Below are 18250 nucleotides of genomic sequence, written 5' to 3'. Positions count from 1 at the left end.
ACATCCAATTAAAATCCCTTGGTGAGATCTCATTTCACCACATCTATATCCTTTGTTAGATAGTCACCAAGCAACCTTTGACTTGTCACCACCTTGCAGCTAATTCACTCCAAAATATCTTTGTTGGTGAAGAGGGGCATTGACATTTGACATAACACATTTATTTATACTTTTAATATATAATTAGAGAATTTTGTTTAGGGAATGTGTAGTTATGAAATTATTTAAGTGTTGAATGAACAATAAATAAAAGCTTTATATTATATGTGTTAATATTTTATGACAAATTTATCCTTTTAATTTTGTTTATATTTATTTATAATTAAACATATTTTTTATTTAATTTAATAAGTATATATATGTAATATTGTAAAAAATTTCATATAACCCAAATATAGTGTATATAAAAAATATAATTATATAAATACAAATAAAAAACTAGTTTTTTAAAAATAAAATAAATAAAAAATTCACATTATAGAAAATATAAATCATTGTGACAATCTTATAATTTTAGATAATATCATAAGATATCTTCATAAATTAAAAATTATATTAGTATATCGTAAATACTAAAATACTAATTCTAATATAACATTGGTATTTCAACATATACGATTTGAATACAATTTATCAAATATCAATTCATACTTAAAAATATGCATTAGATCTTTAATACATATGTCAAATGTGTTCCCAAACCTATCATACGTCTTAAGATCAATAAATTTATAATCTTAATCTAAGATAAACAAAGGTCGTTAATCCATTAAGGTAATTGAGCCGACCACACTTGATTATTGAGATGAGTATCAAAAATAAGATTGAGTTGGAGAGTATAGTTATAAACATTTAAACATGAATGTGTCAATTAGTTTATCTAATAAAAATAATTTATCATAAAAGTTATGAATTCGAATCCCCCTTTCGTTACTTATCATTTTACATAATTAAAATATTAACTAATTTAATTAATATAAGTTATGACAGTTTATCGAGTTTAAATTTTACCTTCATTATTTACTCTTTACAAATAAAAAAAAAAATCAAATGAGAACTTTCAAAGATTAGAGGTATTTATATTGGGAAAGCATTTGCAAGTGCACATTGAGCTCCAAAAGATAATCTTTGTTAAAATTCTCGAGCCCACTGATGACTATTTCTCACTTTTTTTTTTATTATTATTATCGTATTCCCTATTATATATTCTAATATCATATTATGCGATAATAATTAGACATTAATTTGATTAGTATTTAGTACCACCGGACCCAAATTAATACTCATAAATATTTTTACCATTATAAATCAATTTATCTCTTCCGCCATATATATTTTTTTTTCTGAAAGGGCATCAAAACATCTCCATTCAGTCTCCTTCTATTAGAACAGATAAAAAAAAAGAGATATTTTCATTTAACCCTATGAATAGATATATTTTTGAAGGCAATAATCTTATGAAACAAAATAATTTCATTTATTATAATATTAGGAGATATTTTATTTATTTATGACAACCTTCTTTTTATTTCCTTCATTTTATTATGATGCATGTATATGGCAACCATTTCTTTTGCTTATTCCCACATGGCACGTGAAAAGCACGCGCCATAAACCAGTTTGAACGACCCGACAGGGCAAATACATTGCTCTTTTCCCTGAATCGGCTGCGTTTCCTCGATCTCCTCCTCCCTCACCGAGACCTCCATCTCCCATCGTGATGGGTGCAGCAGCAATGGCGAGCGCCCCCGCTTGCGGCGCGATCCGGAGCTGGACGCTGCCATCCTTGGTTGGCGTTTATCTGGACCTCGCCCTCGCCTACCTCTTCCTCTGCGGCGCCTTACTCACCTACCTCGCCTCCAAGTTCCTCGCCCTCTTCGGCCTTTCCCTCCCTTGCTCCTGTAGTGACGACTACCTCGTCCGCAAGATCGACGGCGTTCACGTGGCTGTCCGCGGGAGGTTTCCTTTCGATTTCGCCTGTCGTCATTGTCGCCGCCGCTGCTGTTGCTACGACGATGATGATGCTGTTAAAGATTGCGGTTTTGGAGCCGCCACTCGAGGAGTACCAGATATGGGAGGAGGAGGAGGGCAGCAGGAGGAGTCGTGTGGCTCTGTCTGGAAACCCAGTGCGTCGAACAGGTTGAAGCTGCCTGATGGAGCGGAATCTGGGAATTATTTTGGCAGAGACCAGATGGATGTTGTTAATGGAATAGATATTCTCCATGCTGAAACACCTCCGGCCGTTCACCGCCGGCAGCGACGGAGGAAAAGTATGATAGTTAGGAGGATATCTCGGCCCGCTTCACTTTCGCCACCTTTGCAGTTTGGATGGGGAACAGGAGGAACAGCTGACAGTCCCTTCAGCTGCAAAGTGCAGCGGCGAGGGTTTGAAGACATCCCCTCACCTGATCGGATTTTAGGTGAGCATTCATAACTTGTTAATCTCCCGTCACACGTTCATAATTTCTTTAGGTACACTTTTGCTGATATTGAAATGCCTGTATGATTCGAAGCTTAATATAGAATGTGTGAAAACAAGCAACTTGCTATCACAGGTTCTTTGTGTACCACGGCAGGGAATCATATCTCAAGCACCAAAACACAGTTTACCGAGGACACTTCATGTGGCCTCAAGCAAGTTTGTGGATCTAAAGGAAATGAGTCTATCGTTATAAGAGATCTGAAAGAGGTGCTTGATCGAGAGCGCTCTGCTCTTGCTGCCCTCTATCTTGATCTAGAAAAAGAGAGGAGTGCTTCTGCTACTGCGGCTGATGAAGCGATGGCGATGATATCGCGACTTCAGGAGGAGAAGGCTTCTATCGAAATGGAAGCTCGGCAGTTCCAGAGGATGGTCGTAGAGAAATCCGTGTATGACGAGGAAGAGATGGAGATTCTTAAGGAGATAATATTGCAGCAGGAAAGAGAGAAACATGTTCTGGAAAAGGAAGTTGAAGCATATCGGGCCATGATGTTCAATGATGGTGATGTTCAGCAGCCATTGGAGAATTATCAGATTGATGTGGCACAGCTGCTGGGAGAGAATCGCTGTCCTTCCTTTGGCTCGTCCTATAACCCTGAACTCGTGTTAGAAGAGATTCATAAATCCATTGAGAAAAAGGAAAAGTTGAAGGATAAAATGAAATTTCTTGATGATCGTGGGCATTTGGTTGCTAAGAAACAGAACTCCATCTCTCATTTTGACAGGATGCCCATGTCGGTTAGTGTAGCCGAAAATGCAATACAAAAGCATAATATGGAGAAGGTTCATCCAAAAACACCAGACATTGGAGATGAGTGCAATGTGCAGGACAAAAGCATGGTGACAATGGAAGGCTTCACATCTTCTATGCAGAAAGAAAGATCTGGTTGTGAGAAATTAAGCAAATTAGATGAGTTGGAAGAAATCGGAAGTCATGAACTGACTTCCGACACAAATGATGAAGATACTGCAAGAAATAGAAAAATTAAGACAGAAGTTCCTATTGGTGATTTATGTATGAGGCATGGTCAAAATACACCTAAAACAACTACTGAATCATTTCAGTTTGAGACTGATGCATCCGTACTTGATGTACATGTTATAAATGATAAAACAGATCCAGATGAAAATGAAAATGTGGAACAGATGGACTTTTCCCAGAAGGGATGCACTTCAAGCACATATTACGAGTATAACACCACAAATGAACCATCCATGACAGATGTACTTGATGATCCTTCAACACCTGATTCAGATACAAGATGGACATATGTCGAACTGAATATCCATAGAAGCCATTCAGATAACACAAAGACTGGGCACTCCATGGATAGTTCACGACAGAGGGCCTCATGGTTTCATCCAAGGAGGAGTTCAACATCAGCAGTCGACAATGAGAGATTTAAAATTGAAAATGAAGTTGAGGTCTTAAGAAAAAGGCTAAAGCTAATTCAACAAGGAAGAAAAAAGTTGAACTTGTCAGCGGAACAGAGAGAAAAGGAAGCCAACAATTTACAACTTTTAGATGAAATATCTTGTCAACTTCAAGAAATCAGAAAGGAAGCAGGACCTGGAACAAGCACACACCAATCGTCTTTACCACCTTTATCTTCCGAGGTATGCCATTAGGATATGCATCTGACATTCACATGATAAAGATTTGAAACTGAAATTTAATTTTCAGTTTCTGTATTTTCCTTGTTGCTTTTTCTTTAAAGTTTGACTTTTATTTTACACATCAATTTGTACATTTTTTTCTAATTGGACTTTCACAGTACTGGATATCAATCGGATGAGATCACCTCTGCTAGACTTTTGCAGTGTTAGACTATCATGGTTTATCAAACTATGTGGTGCTGCCAACAATATGCCGCACATGTGCATATCACGTCTTAACAAGAGTTCACTACTTTGGCCCAATTTGGTTATACATGTAGATCTGTATCCACATCAAAGTCCACAAACTTAGGATGCTGTTCAGGATCTAATTAAGGATTTAGGACTGAAATCAGTATAAATCAGCTGAATTGATCAGATGTTGAATTATATCATAAAATTTCTTTTTGTTCCTTTCTTTCCCTTTCAAAATGACTGTACTTGTTGGGATCTATTGGAAATTCTTGAAAGCCACTGAGATCAACGGAAATTGGCATGATCATTTGATAACGTACTGGACTGTCACCATAGGTAGGACTGGACATTTCTGGTTATCCTTTGGTCTATCCGTATGCAGGCTTGGACTTTACCAATCTTGATATGAACTTGTTTGATTAGATTATGATTTATTGACCCTGCAAAGGCCTAAAATGTGGCTTTTGGAAAATCAACGTCATTTATTGCTGTAAATAACTGGTGCTAAATAATCATAAAATATCCTGATAACAATGGATTCTATGATCAGTTGAGAAGTCTCCTCTCATCTAGACATGACTACTCTGATGGTCTTGATTTCAGATGAGGTAAACAAGTGGGTAGTCCGGCTATTAATTTTTCTAAGCAGTGCAATATGCATATAGGATGATGTGGATGATGAAAAAGAAAGTTTTTTTTGTAGAAAGTTCACAGATTTTTTTTGCTTCCAAAAAGATGGTGAAAAGTTTGGGATTTTTGCCATGCGGATTCGATTACTTGTTGACAAAGTAAAATAGTTACGCTAGTTCTTGTGAGACATAGTCATACAGAAGCAATACTGTCATATAGCAAGCTAAAATCAGTGTAGCTTTTTAAGTTTATTATCCCAAGCGTACTGAATGAATCAAGTTAACCATTCACCAATGATGATTAGTTGCTTCAGTAATGTTGTCTCCCATCGAACTGAATCAAAAGTCAAGTTCTCACTTAATTACTTGTCTGACCAATGGAGTAAAAGCTCCCCTTCACAATCCTGTTGTAGGCAAGTTTTGAATCTACACTGTCTGTTGAGAGGTGAACTTCTAAAAAGTGCAGAGGTCAGGTTAATTTGTCAAGCTTTTGCTGGTGGTTTGTGTAGGCTTCACAACATTAACTTGCTATTTTTTTTTGTGATTACAGGGAATTTACATCTCAATGATGTAATTGACTCAATTACTCTGTTCTTTCTTCATTTTCATATTTTCTTTAATTAGATGCATATGACATTCTTTGTGCTGTCTTTTCCGCATTATCCCTTCTCTATCTTTATCTTACAGCCAACTAATTCAGGTTAATCTGAGGAAAAGGCGTCACAGTGTTTCTGGGGCACTACGTGAGAGCAACACTTGAATTGCAAGAAGGAACTAGGCATGCAGAATGAAGCTGCTTCAAATGGAGTTGCAGAGCAGTAACTTTTGTGCTATGCATCTGAAGCAAACCTGCGGTTAGTGATTATTTTGACACTCCAAAACTTCTGTTCATGATTGGTGAACCACATTTTAGCAAGACTTGCTACCAGAAGAATTAGACAAACTTAACCATGGCTAAGCTGGTGCTCTGTAGGATGAGAGTTATAGTTAAAGGTGAAGTACTGAAGTTTCAGCCATGATTACTGCCAAATCATCACGACAATTTTGTTATTGTGCCGCTGCACTGCAGTCTGTTGTTCGGATCTACTCCAGCAGCAAAGTAAGGTCATGTAGTTGTTGATCAAACTGCTAGAATATATGTGCTATCATGTACTATGTTGCTACTTGTTCTTACCTGATAGAGATAGTAGTGGACACTTGTGATTCTTCCATCTTATACTTGGAAGGTGAACATTTAAAAGGACAAAAATATTACAATTCAATGATCCTTGAAAAACAATCATCTGTTTGTTATAATGCTCGACAAAAAATACACATCTTTGTGTTTTTCTTCAACTTTACACTTGGATGAAATCCTTTAATTACAGTATATCCAAATTAGAAGATTTAGTCAATATTTTAGTGGTCTATTTTCTGCTGAGATCTCTCTTAGACAGAAAGTACAACTCTGATTTGCTTGATGTTTGAAATTAGAAACAAATCCAGCTTAACATGGCAGAAAACAAATTCTCATGAATCATTTATTCATTAGAATATTTGCCTGACAGCTATGCATCTCATGCATGTTAATTTCGAAAAAGAAACCGAATGTATTTAATGCCGGTATATAAGTTGGTGATCATGACAAGTAGATGAAGTTGGATGGTTGCTGATGTTGCCTTCTCCTTGGTCGGTGGTGTGGGTCCCGCTGGATGCTGTTAACACACCCTCCGAAGCTGGTAATTCCCATCTATACCCATATGTTTTAACTAGACGTATCTATCCATCCCCGTAAGATTTCCATAATTATTACATAAGATTTCCATAAATTGGTAATTTTTTCGTGACTTACTCCTTTGGATAATTTAAGTTTCCAATGAAATTATTAAGCAATATTATAAGAGTATTAAATTTCGGCTCTACGCGGCACTCTTCCTCTCGTAGCGGACGATCCATTCCAAAGCTGGTGGGACCCGTCGCATTTAACCACGTTATCAAATGGCGTTCCGGCTGTTGCTTTGGAGTACAAGTAACGTTGTCGTTAGCCCGACGCCATGAGGAACACATTCCATGCGGATAGCGTAAAACTTAACCATTTACTGGTCTAAGTTACACGTTTGTTTACCCGTCTCTTTACTGGGAGAAAACCGGTCGCGCTATATTGTTCCGTCAAATTGTCCAATAAATGAAGGGTTTCGGCTGGGTATCTACTGGTCAAGTATGGTAACTATTATTTGAAATTAAGAGGATATTTTATGGTGTCTTAAACGTGTCAGTTATCCGGTGGTCCGTGATCCACCAATCACAGTACGCAAGGAGCGGATTAAAGGCGGGGGAGGAGGAGGTCGAGCAGTAGCCACCTAACCCTTCGTCAATGGATCACCTTTTCGTCTCCGTCCTCCTCCTCTTGTGTTCGGTGGCGGCCGCCTCTTCTTTCTCCGGCATCGCCGCAGGAGCCGACGGCGATCCGCTGATCCTGCAGGTGGTGGACGACGAGAAGGGCGAGCTGGCGCTGAGCGCGGAGGCGCACTTCGCCAGCTTCGTGAGGCGGTTCGGGAAGACGTACGCCGACGAGGAGGAGCGCGACCTCCGGTTCAAGGTGTTCAAGGCGAACCTGCACCGGGCGGCGCGGTACCAGCGGCTCGACCCCACCGCCATCCACGGCGTCACCAAGTTCTCCGACCTTACCCCCGCCGAGTTCCGCCGCGCTTACCTCGGCCTCCGCCGCCCCGAGGCCCACAAGTCCACCCACGAGGCCCCCATCCTCCCCACCGACGATCTCCCCACTGATTTCGACTGGAGGGACTATGGCGCCGTCACCGGCGTCAAGAATCAGGTCCTCTAGATCTAACGGCCGATCCTTCGTTTACTTCTTCTCTCGCTTGCTTGTCCTGATATCATCTTTTTCTCTTTCTTTTTAGGGTTCTTGTGGCTCGTGCTGGTCCTTCAGCACCGCAGGGGCTCTGGAAGGGGCGAACTTTTTGGCCACCGGAAAGCTAGAAAGCCTCAGCGAGCAGCAGCTCGTGGATTGCGATCATGAGGTCTCTCTCTCTCTCTCTCTCTCTCTCTCTCTCTCTCTCTCTCTCCACCTTATTCTAATTGAGTCCAAAAAAGAGAGAACCTTTAGTCAAATTCTAGTCTCTGTTACTCTATGCCTTGTGGAAGTTGTTCCGAATAGTTATTTAGATGGAAGATTTTGTTTTGATTAGCTTGTGGTGGTATTATTTGACAGTAAGTGAAAGTACCCTTCCAGGAAAAGGTTATTTTTTTTTGGATTGAAGGGTCTGAGAGTGTTGCAGGGAAGTGCTCGAATCATTTTAAGATGTGGGTTTTGAGAAAGTACATGAGGACAGAGCACTTATCACACTTAATTATAGTGCACGGCCTATTTTTTAGATCAATTATTGACAGGCAACAACTCAGCTGAAGGATACACTGCAAACATATTTGGTTCGCAGTGATGTACATTAGATTCTTTCACTTTTCGATGATGGGGTATTATTGGGTAGTATAGCTTATACTTTACCAGTTCCAATTGGAATATTTAGAAACTATATTTTCTTTTGTTTTCGTTCCTATTCTCTCCATTTGACTTTTATGATGATTGATTTGGATCCTTTTCAACATTATTCAAAGTTTATTTCAATTCGCACTGATCTATTCATTTGCAATTTAAACTCATTTACTTGCCACAATAAATGCCGGATAAGAAAATTGCTTATCACATTGAGGTCTGTTCAATGACCATAATCCTAGAGCAATTTCTAAAGGTCTCCTGTACTTTAAATTTATTTCCACTTAAGATCCCTCTACATACCTTTTGCCTCATGTTACATGGATGATTTCTATGCAAGCATGCAATGGAAGGCAAAGGTCATGTAGGAAGGGTGTAAGTGGGTAGAACCCAAAATGGGGCCTACGTGTGAAATAAAGGTCATCTTCAGAAAAATAGAAATAACTTATATGTTTGTAATAATTGTCATAAAAATCCGTCCAGAATGTAACAATTAGTTGTTTTATAAGATATTTGATCTTGTTCTTCAAACACTATCGTTCACACAATTATGATAAGTAATGCATAAATTTGGCATTGGATCTTTTATTAAAAAGTTCAAGATCTAGTGCACCATCAACTCAAACTCTTTATAGATCATACCTGTTTTTCTTTAATCTATTATGAAGTTAAGTGATGTGTAGATATATCCAGTCGGAATTATCAATGATGACAATGAAATGGTATAACCTACAAATACAGACATTTGAGGAATCGTTTCATCTCTAGGCTACTCTGGATCTAGAGTAATACTATGAGGTAAAAGTGACACTAACATAGCAGAGAGAACTGTTGCTATGGTTGATATCATTAAGAAGGCTATTAACCTCTTGAAACTCTTATGTTTTCTAGTTTTCAATTTATCTGGAAGTTAATTGATTCCACACCAGAAGTTGAAATGTTCTTTTTTTCTTTTTGGCAAAACTTAGAGCAACTGCTATGCTGTGAACTGTAGATTATATTATAATATGAAATTTTGCACTGGCTTGTAGATTTACCAGCATTCTCTTTCCTGATGTGTGTAAAAAGAAAGATCTAGATATATTTAACTTTATGGAGTCTTGATCGTCAAAATGTCATATAATTCTGCCCAGCTTATAGAACTGTGAACAATATTCAATTAAATGACTCTGTCAAAACTTTCTATTCCTTCCATAATATCTGGATTAGTTTATCTATGAGAATAGGCTATCTGGTACAAGCGGCCTTCATTACTGCTGGCAAATATGAGCTCAACTCTTGGACACATCACATGTGCCAAGTGCCCATTTTGTTGCTGCAGTGATAACCACAAGGATATATAACTATAAACTACAGGTAAAGATACATTTTGTTGTAGTGCCATACTCCAATGATGTCAGTTTATTGTGGCTAAATTTCGTACTTTTCCTAACCTTCTATATTTATTTTAGCTCTTGCTCCTTTTTTCTTGATCTATTTCTTCATACAAGTACTTTACATTATCTGGTTTATTCTCTAGCCAGTAATGGTGACAACTTTTTGTGAGGAATGTAAAGTTTAACTTTCAATGTGGTATATTTGTGGTCAGTGTTATTATAGCTCTTACTCGAGGCATTTTTCATAATTTTGCAGTGTGATTCAGATGAACCTGATGCATGCGACCAAGGATGCAATGGCGGTCTTATGACAACTGCATTCCAGTATTTACTGAAATCTGGTGGGCTTGAGCGGGAGGAAGACTACCCTTACACTGGGACAGACCGTGGTTCTTGCAAGTTTGACAAGTCGAAAATTGCTGCTTCAGTTCAAAACTTCAGTGTTATCTCCACTAATGAAGATCAAATTGCTGCAAACCTTGTGAAACATGGCCCTCTTGCAAGTAGGTGATCTTAGTCCAAGTTTCATGTCATTATCTGGTTGAATTAGGAAAAGTATCTGCATTAATAGCTTTTTACAATTCACTAGGAATAGGTAGTCAACCAAAAAAAGGACTCACCTTCTTTATTCTTGTGTTTGGTTTTCATTTGTGCCTTGATCTCCTATCACGGGCTACAACCTTTATAAGACAACCAATGACTGATCACTGATGATGGAGAAATCAACACATTATGTAGGGCGGATAACAAATGACACATTGTGATGAATTAACATTTAGTTTTACTCCATTTTTTCCATGTTTCATATGATGATGGGATTGTTACTCATGTCTGTCATCCTTGTTGCAGTTGGTATAAATTCAGTGTTCATGCAAACATATATAGGAGGTGTCTCATGCCCTTATATTTGTGGAAGGCATTTGGATCATGGTGTGCTCCTGGTGGGCTATGGTTCTGCTGGTTATTCACCAATTCGCCTAAAGGACAAGCCCTTCTGGATCATAAAGAACTCCTGGGGTGAAAACTGGGGAGAGCATGGCTACTACAAGATCTGCAGGGGTCGAAATATATGTGGAGTGGATTCCATGGTCTCTTCTGTGAGTGCAATTCACACTCAACAAGATCAGTAAAGATCATCTGCCCTTGTGCACTGTGATGGATGTATTGATGCAAAGGGGCATACTCTTAACTCCATAACCATGGAGTTATTTCTGGCATCTAAAACTGCTTGTAGTTATTGAAAGATACTATTATTTGCCAGCTTCCATGCAAACACTAGGTTGTAGTACGTGTATGTTCATGTGGTGTTGTAAGTTCTCTTTGATGTAAAAGCTATATGTAAAAATGATTTCATGGTTTCTGTTAGCTATCATTGTTGTGCATGTTATAGACTTGTTCTTTGCTTACTTTCCTTTTATCTTATTAACATCTTTATCTCTCTTGATAATTGGACATGTTGATATCCACTAAGATTAAGACAAACGTCTATGTTTAAGTTAATTATATATTATTTTTTGAAATTAGTTATTTTGTACGGTTTTTATATTTTTAAAAATTTTATTAAGATTTTTATTAGTGAAAAAATTTATTAAGATTTTTATACTTATGTAAGTGAAATATTTAATTTTATTTTTTTATGTTGTTGATTTTGTTGATAGAAATATAAATATAAGAATCGAAATATCAAAGATAATTAATTATAGAAATAAAGATATCTCTCCCGGGTGAGATACTTTCTCTCTCTTTCTCTCCCTAAATGTTACGTGTTGGACTCTACGCAACGTGTTTGCCCTTTACGTGGGATCCATATGTATCAACCAATGAAAAGTTGGGTAATCGAGTCAGGCCGAAACCGTGGCGACCGATGTGCTTTTGCACCACCGAACTGATCCGACCCCGATCCCGCGTCGATGGCACGCAAGTCGGGGCGGATGTAATAAAGATACTCCCTAAAAGCCACTCGTACATCTGCCTTCCTGTGATTGGATGTTGATCTGCTGGGCCCCGCGTATAACAAGCGAGATGCGTCGCGCGTAAACTAGCAGGTGAAACACAACCGTGCATGCCTCGTGTTATCTCAGTTCCTATTGGAACCTTCCAGACTCCGCCTCCATTGGTCTCGCCCTACCATCTTGTTCCTAGTCGGCGGAGGCATTCTTCCTGCAAGAGGGGAGGAGGATGACTCATATCCTTATCTGAGATCGGTAGATTTCGGTTCAGTTCTTGGGCTTTGTTGTCTTTTAATTCCCCATTGTTTAACCTGAGATCACGATCTCCGATTTTTGATCGGTTTTCGACCTTTTCTTAGTATAATCGGACGATTTCTTTCTTTGTCTTCCGTCTGTGTTGATGTTTCTCTTAATTCCGATTCACGGGGAAACCAGAGGGAGGTCGACCGACAGAGGTCGCAAACCCGAAAGGCTCAGGTGAAGCAGAGAGACGACGGCCTGACCCCTGAACAGCGCCGCGAGAGGTATCCTCCCCTTGATCTGAATGATTCGTTCCGTTTTCCATGTTCTTGATTTCTTTCTAGAGATACTCCAATTGATGCGGTAATTGATGGGAATAACCTGATCTAGAGTTGTGTTGATGTTGCGTAGGGATGCGAAAGCGCTGCAGGAGAAGGCAGCTAAGAAGGCTGCAGGAGCAGCAGCAGGAGGGGGAGGCGCCACCGACTCCAAAAACAAAGGCAACGCCAAGAAGTAGCAACCGGAGTTCGATCATTCGGTAAAAAAAAAGACATCTTTGGTTGAGTGTCATACTGTCATGTTGTAGTCTTATCTGTTTTCTTCCTGATGGTTCTCATCTGTTGATGTTGCATGAACTATGCATGCTGAATGGTCTGTTTTCTGTGCAACTTAGTTCTGATCCTGATGTAGCTACTGATTGATTTTGAGGGCTTGCACCTAATAAATGAAGAGATGCTTTGCATAAGCTTCTTAATTCGCAGTTTGCTAGTTGCAGCATTATTTATTTCTTCTAATTGGTTGGTCTCATGTAGTTTTGCTTTTGTGAACTAAATAGAATTCAAGTTGCTCCGCGAATATAGGAAGTAAACCTTGAATATTAGGATTTGATTATTTTATAGGTATCATATAGTGTAGGGGGGAAAAAAAACACTTTGAATTTTTTTTCTTAAGGTTGAAAGAACAATTCTTCGGAATGTGTTGGAGAGTGTACAAAGAACTTTATGCGAGAGAGTATATAAGGAGCTTTAAGTGAGAGTTGTTATTCTGTGAATGGTTTGAAGTTTTCATTATAAATGTAAATAACAAGTGTTAAACCATTTGGTATTATCATTATTGTTTTGGTATCTAAAGTGTTCTTTTGTACAACATGGATCTTCCAAAGTGTAGCTTTTCTAAACTCAGCTCCAACTTACTACTACATTGCATTTTAGGAAATTTGACAAAGAAAACATGATTGATCTTAGCTTATTGGTGATGACAACCATCAACATTTTATCATAAGAAGGATTTCTTGCTGTTCTATAATTTTTTTTCCCTTTGTTGAGTGTGAGCAAATTTAGATTTGAAGCTAAGCAAAAGTTGTTCATGAAGATAAAAAATGATAATTTTTTACCCTCATGCTATATTGATGTTTGATTAGTTCTCATTCTTGTTTAAAAGAATTTGTGTCATCTTGATTTAATAAGATGTATTAAAGGTTTTTACAATGTGGTTGATAGGATACAGGAAAACGTAGATGGTCTACAATAATTACATTGACTATTTTGGTTTTTGATTCCCTTACTGCTGTGCCATTGAGTGCCAGAAGGACTATAAGATGTAGGTCATCTTGCATGAATAGTATAACATGGAGTCTTATTTGCTGCCCTTGGAGACATGTTTGACATTGTACTTTAGATAATAGCACAGGCTGCTGTGGGACTATGATTTGTTTGTGGAAGACTTTAGGATACCGTTGTTCCAATTTGATGATTTAGTGCATTGCAGTAAGACTTTAGAACTGCTTGGCAAAGGAGAGCTGGCGCATTCCGAATTTATAAAAAGAATAATAAATCAGTAATATATTATCCATAATTTACATAATAAACTCTCTTTTTTTCGTTTATTTTTGAATTCAAATCATTGTCTTTACGGTAGTAAATATTCTATTAACTAAAAAAATGATATCTTTTTCATAGGATTACAAGTCTCTTCCACCCAAGCTTCAGATCTATTACACAATAATAGATTACTCTGAAAATAAATATAAAATAAAAATATATCAACAACCACACATGCGGGTAAGAATCTAAGAAAAATCATAAAAATATTCATGAAATATAAACAAATATAAATAATTCAATATGAAAATATATCTATTCATCGTAAAACTTATGCATAAAAAAAATGATGATAATTTCTTGCATAATAAACAAAATAATGCATCAGCCACATGCAACACATACATAATAACAAAGGCGTACATCATCCGATGGTGCACTCTCCGAACAGCGGATGGAGAGATATATTCCACGGGATGGATTCCTCCCAACAGCGGATGGAGATAATCCATATCGCACTCCCAACAACGGATGGAGTGGTATTCCTCACCCGTCCAAATGGGGATATGTTCCTCCCAACAGCGGATGGAGGAACCGTCTAACCATCACGTCTGACGGCCCGCTAATCGCCGAAGGGAATTGTCATACCTGCCCTCGACAGGGTTACATAAACATCCATGATCATTCATTTACACTCATTCAATCACTCACGCATACATCAAGAAATCAATATGATTAAACATTATGAGAGATCATACTTGATGTAAATCTACTAGACTATGTTCATTAGTAGCTCCACACTATGATGGGCTCGTAGCTCCTTTCACAGGTTGTACTCCCAATGCGAACTACTAGTCTAGTCACATCTATTATATGATACTTATCATAACAATATCATAAACATAGAAAACCAATAATCATTTTCAAACGACACCTTCAAATAAAACATTTAAATTCATCAAATCATAAAAGCATTAAACATCAATATCTCAATAGTCCTCAATCAATCAAAACCCTAATTGGAATAGCTCAATTGACTTAAACCAAACTTAATTTGATTATAATCTAACAGAATCAATATCAAATCCTTATGGAACCGGTCTGGAATCATCTTAAACTGGTCTAATTTAGATTTGATTGATCTCGATTAGGTCAAATAGGTTTGAACTAGTCATGTTAGTTTGGAATCACCCTAAATCGGCTTTAATTGATCAAACCTATTTGATTTCGTGAATTAATGAGCTCAAACCAATAGAGAAGGAGATTGGACTATGTCGTATAGTGCTAACCCAAACTGAACCAACCCACCTGAGTCTTGGGCGGGTCATATATATTGTATATACCTGTTCCAAATGCTTGGCTCACGAGTTGATCCTAAACACATGAGTTGGGGTTGTATCTAACCACCTAGACTGAGTTGTACCTAGCCGCATAAGCTGGCCCATGCTTAGCCACATGGTTGGGTCGTACCTTACCATATGAGTTGGGTTATACATAGCCACATGGATTGAATTGTACCTAGTCACATGAGTTGGCACATGCCTAACCACGGGTCGTACCTTACCGCATGGGCTAGGTCATACATGGTTATATGGATTAGATCGTACCTAGCCACATGGGTTGGGTAATGCCTGACTATATGGGCTAGGTTGTACTTAGTCACATAAGCTAGGTTGTACATGACCACATGGTCTGAATCGATTCGATCTGATCGATTAACTTGACTCATGTCATATTCCAATTAGACTCCTCTTATCAAATTAGATTTCAATATTTAAAATTATTAAAGAATTACTCAAATACATAAATTAAAACTTTAAATTAATGATCTAAAATTTAAAACTAATTACATTACAGAAATTCACACATAATTCTTGAAACATAAATATAACTAATTAAATAAATTAGAACTATTATACTAAATCAGAATTTTAATAATTAAATCAATATTAAAATTCACTTAAGCTTAAAAGATCAATACAAATTAAATAATCAGTCTAACATCACAAATCAATTATTATTATTTATAAATCATGAAATTTCGAAATTAAAACATCATCATTCATTATAAAATTGTAACAATCTCAACGTTAAGATTTCAAAACACAAATCAAAGCTAATTAAAAAGAAAGGATCCTACCTCTCTTCGATTATCCCTTCCTTAATATCATCTTCCCAGAAAGTCATCTCCTCAATCCTCCTATTGTTAGGCTTAGTAGAGAATGAGGAATGAGTAGTCCCTTTATATAGAAGAAGATGAAATCTCCCCAAAAGGTAAGTAATAATTTAATTTTTATTTTTAATTTATTTTACATTTTCTTTCGCACACAAAAAAATAATATAATAATTTTTTTATAATTCACACACAAAAATAGAATGTAAACTATTTACTTTCTAAATGTCAAATCACTCATTAGGAAATAGATCAATTAATAATTTAATTGATTAGTAGAATTCCTAACTTATCCATGTGATTAAGAAAATCAAATTTAATTATTTCCTTAACTATAATACACAAATATAGAAGTTAATAATAAAGTAATATATCATTTATAGTAATTAATTTATGTTAAGGGAGAAATTATCAGTTATTACATTTCTCCCCCACTTAATAGAAATATGGTCCTCAAATTTGATTAAGAATAACATTAATCAAGATAGTTAACTTTTGAAATACTAAGTCTGAAACTAAATTAGCTTGAAAAATATTTTAATTAAATGTATCACTCGAAAACTTTTCAATCAAAAATATATATTTATATATTTTTAACATAAAATATATGACAGATTAATGAAACTTATTGAATAAATTTGGTTTTAGATTACCCAAGTATATCAAATTCTATATCTAATAAATCAATAAAATTTTTAATTTTTAAAAATTAATTAATTATTGACATAAAATATAAGTTGAGGTACAACTCAGCAAAAGCAATTGAAATGATAGAAAATTTATCCAACTATTCAACATATATTCTTTTATAATTTCGAATGATTTATATTTTATATGTGACAAAGAAATAACATTATATCTAATTCTCATTGGACTCGTCATTGCATTAAATAAATAATATCTGATAATTAATTTACATTAAATCAAAACTATATTTAAATTAATCACTCATACAATTAAGTTTAAATATCAATGCTCGATCAAATGTATTCTAACTTCAAAGTCATATTTTATTAATGTCAACAATAACTTCTACAAACCATCCTAGCATATGTCAAATTTAATCTCAATTTTAAGAATAATATATGATAACAAAAATTATAAAGGTAAATACTTTATATTTATAAAGTTCCTATAAAATTTTTGCACATAAAATTATCAAAACTTTTACATTAAGAGAGAATAACTGAAAATTACTATAATCTTAATGAATAACTAAGTCATATATATCTCAAAAATAAAATAAATATTTTATAATTAAATTAACATCCCTAATCTATTTTTCAAAAAGGGGACAAGAGGATCATGAAAAAATCATATTCAAAATATAAAATTTATGGGAGTTTATAAGATAAACTAATATGACATTTATTTTAATTTAGAGAAAAATTAAAATTTTGATCTTCTATAATCCTATTTCAAGTCATTTAACGAAATTCAAGTAACATCTATAATCAACTATTTTTATAAAGAAAATTATATTTTACTAAAAATGATCATAATATCTTAAATATATATTTAATCTAATTCTCAAAATTTAAATCTTAAACACTAATTGAGTCATATAATATTCTAGTCCTAGGATCCTATTGTAACTTCCCCCATTTTTAAAAATTTAGTAAAAGGTTTGTTTGTAAAAAATAAGGATTATTTAATAATTATTTTATATTAAATGATATTATATTAAAAGTTTATGGCTAGGGACCTAAGAGTAAATATTAGAAGTTTGATATAATTTATGAAAGATTCAGATTTAAGTTAGAAAAAAAAAAAATATAGTGGACATGTGTCACTAACTAACATAAGGTTGTGCCACTTATCTTTGCTCTAAAGATGACACCTAGTCCCTTTCATGCATGCATGACACCTTGCAACTTTTATATTAGCCAAAACCTAAATAATTAGATGAAAGGTTAAAGAAAACAAACCTGAAGAGTTGCAGTCAACGTGAGTTTGAGAGAAGAAGAAGAAGAAGAAGAAGAAGAGCTTGAGGTTTTTCATCAATTTTCTCACGTTTGGGATTCAAATAATTTGAAGGCAAGTGTTCTAACCCAATCCCACAGTAACCTTAATCTCTGTTTTCATTTTTATTCTGTAAAATTTGAAAGATTTCAACCGGGAACCAGACCTTCTTTCGTTTTGATATAAAGTTATGAATCTGTAATTTTTCGGTAATCTGACCTCTATGCAATGTTTCGGTCATAACATTTTGTAATAAACTCTGACTTAGACAAAACCTG

The 18250-nt window shown here is 35.8% G+C and overlaps 2 protein-coding genes and 1 long non-coding RNA gene across 4 annotated transcripts; all 3 read left to right on the top strand.

The window, feature by feature from the left end:
* Positions 1-1663: 1663 nt before the first annotated feature.
* On the top strand, positions 1664-6202 carry LOC103978548 (uncharacterized). Of its 2 annotated transcripts, none has more exons than XM_065130293.1 (3): positions 1664-2420; positions 2577-4096; positions 5660-6202. In XM_065130293.1, the coding sequence occupies exons 1-3, from the start codon at positions 1721-1723 to the stop codon at positions 5717-5719; spliced, it is 2280 nt and encodes a 759-aa protein (XP_064986365.1). In that variant the 5' UTR covers positions 1664-1720; the 3' UTR covers positions 5720-6202. The 2 variants fall into 2 exon arrangements, with proteins under 2 accessions (XP_064986365.1, XP_064986359.1); XM_065130287.1 differs by having other exon boundaries at positions 2556-4096.
* A 1081-nt stretch (positions 6203-7283) lies between these two features.
* On the top strand, positions 7284-11193 carry LOC103978532 (cysteine proteinase 1-like). The gene is made up of 4 exons (XM_009394357.3): positions 7284-7774; positions 7860-7979; positions 10085-10331; positions 10678-11193. Exons 1-4 carry the CDS (start codon positions 7313-7315, stop codon positions 10956-10958), a joined length of 1110 nt encoding a protein of 369 aa, XP_009392632.2. The 5' UTR covers positions 7284-7312; the 3' UTR covers positions 10959-11193.
* A 605-nt stretch (positions 11194-11798) lies between these two features.
* Positions 11799-12516, top strand: LOC135625445 (uncharacterized). The gene is made up of 3 exons (XR_010492052.1): positions 11799-12032; positions 12213-12301; positions 12429-12516. It is a non-coding gene; the product is annotated as an uncharacterized LOC135625445 (long non-coding RNA).
* Positions 12517-18250: the final 5734 nt, after the last annotated feature.

This window comes from Musa acuminata, chromosome BXJ1-3 (genome assembly GCF_036884655.1).
Source record: "Musa acuminata AAA Group cultivar baxijiao chromosome BXJ1-3, Cavendish_Baxijiao_AAA, whole genome shotgun sequence".
Classification (NCBI taxonomy): domain Eukaryota; kingdom Viridiplantae; phylum Streptophyta; class Magnoliopsida; order Zingiberales; family Musaceae; genus Musa; species Musa acuminata.
This window is presented reverse-complemented; position numbering and strand designations above follow the sequence as displayed.

Bases quoted from the DNA above. Each gene is read 5' to 3' on its own strand.
- LOC103978548 (XM_065130287.1), top strand. From the start codon at position 1,721: ATGGGTGCAGCAGCAATGGCGAGCGCCCCCGCTTGCGGCGCGATCCGG. The intron at 2,421-2,555 runs GTGAGCATTCAT...TTGCTATCACAG, and splicing joins CTCACCTGATCGGATTTTAG to GTTCTTTGTGTACCACGGCA. The intron at 4,097-5,659 runs GTATGCCATTAG...CAACTAATTCAG, and splicing joins TACCACCTTTATCTTCCGAG to GTTAATCTGAGGAAAAGGCG.
- LOC103978532 (XM_009394357.3), top strand. From the start codon at position 7,313: ATGGATCACCTTTTCGTCTCCGTCCTCCTCCTCTTGTGTTCGGTGGCG. The intron at 7,775-7,859 runs GTCCTCTAGATC...CTTTCTTTTTAG, and splicing joins TCACCGGCGTCAAGAATCAG to GGTTCTTGTGGCTCGTGCTG. The intron at 7,980-10,084 runs GTCTCTCTCTCT...ATAATTTTGCAG, and splicing joins TCGTGGATTGCGATCATGAG to TGTGATTCAGATGAACCTGA.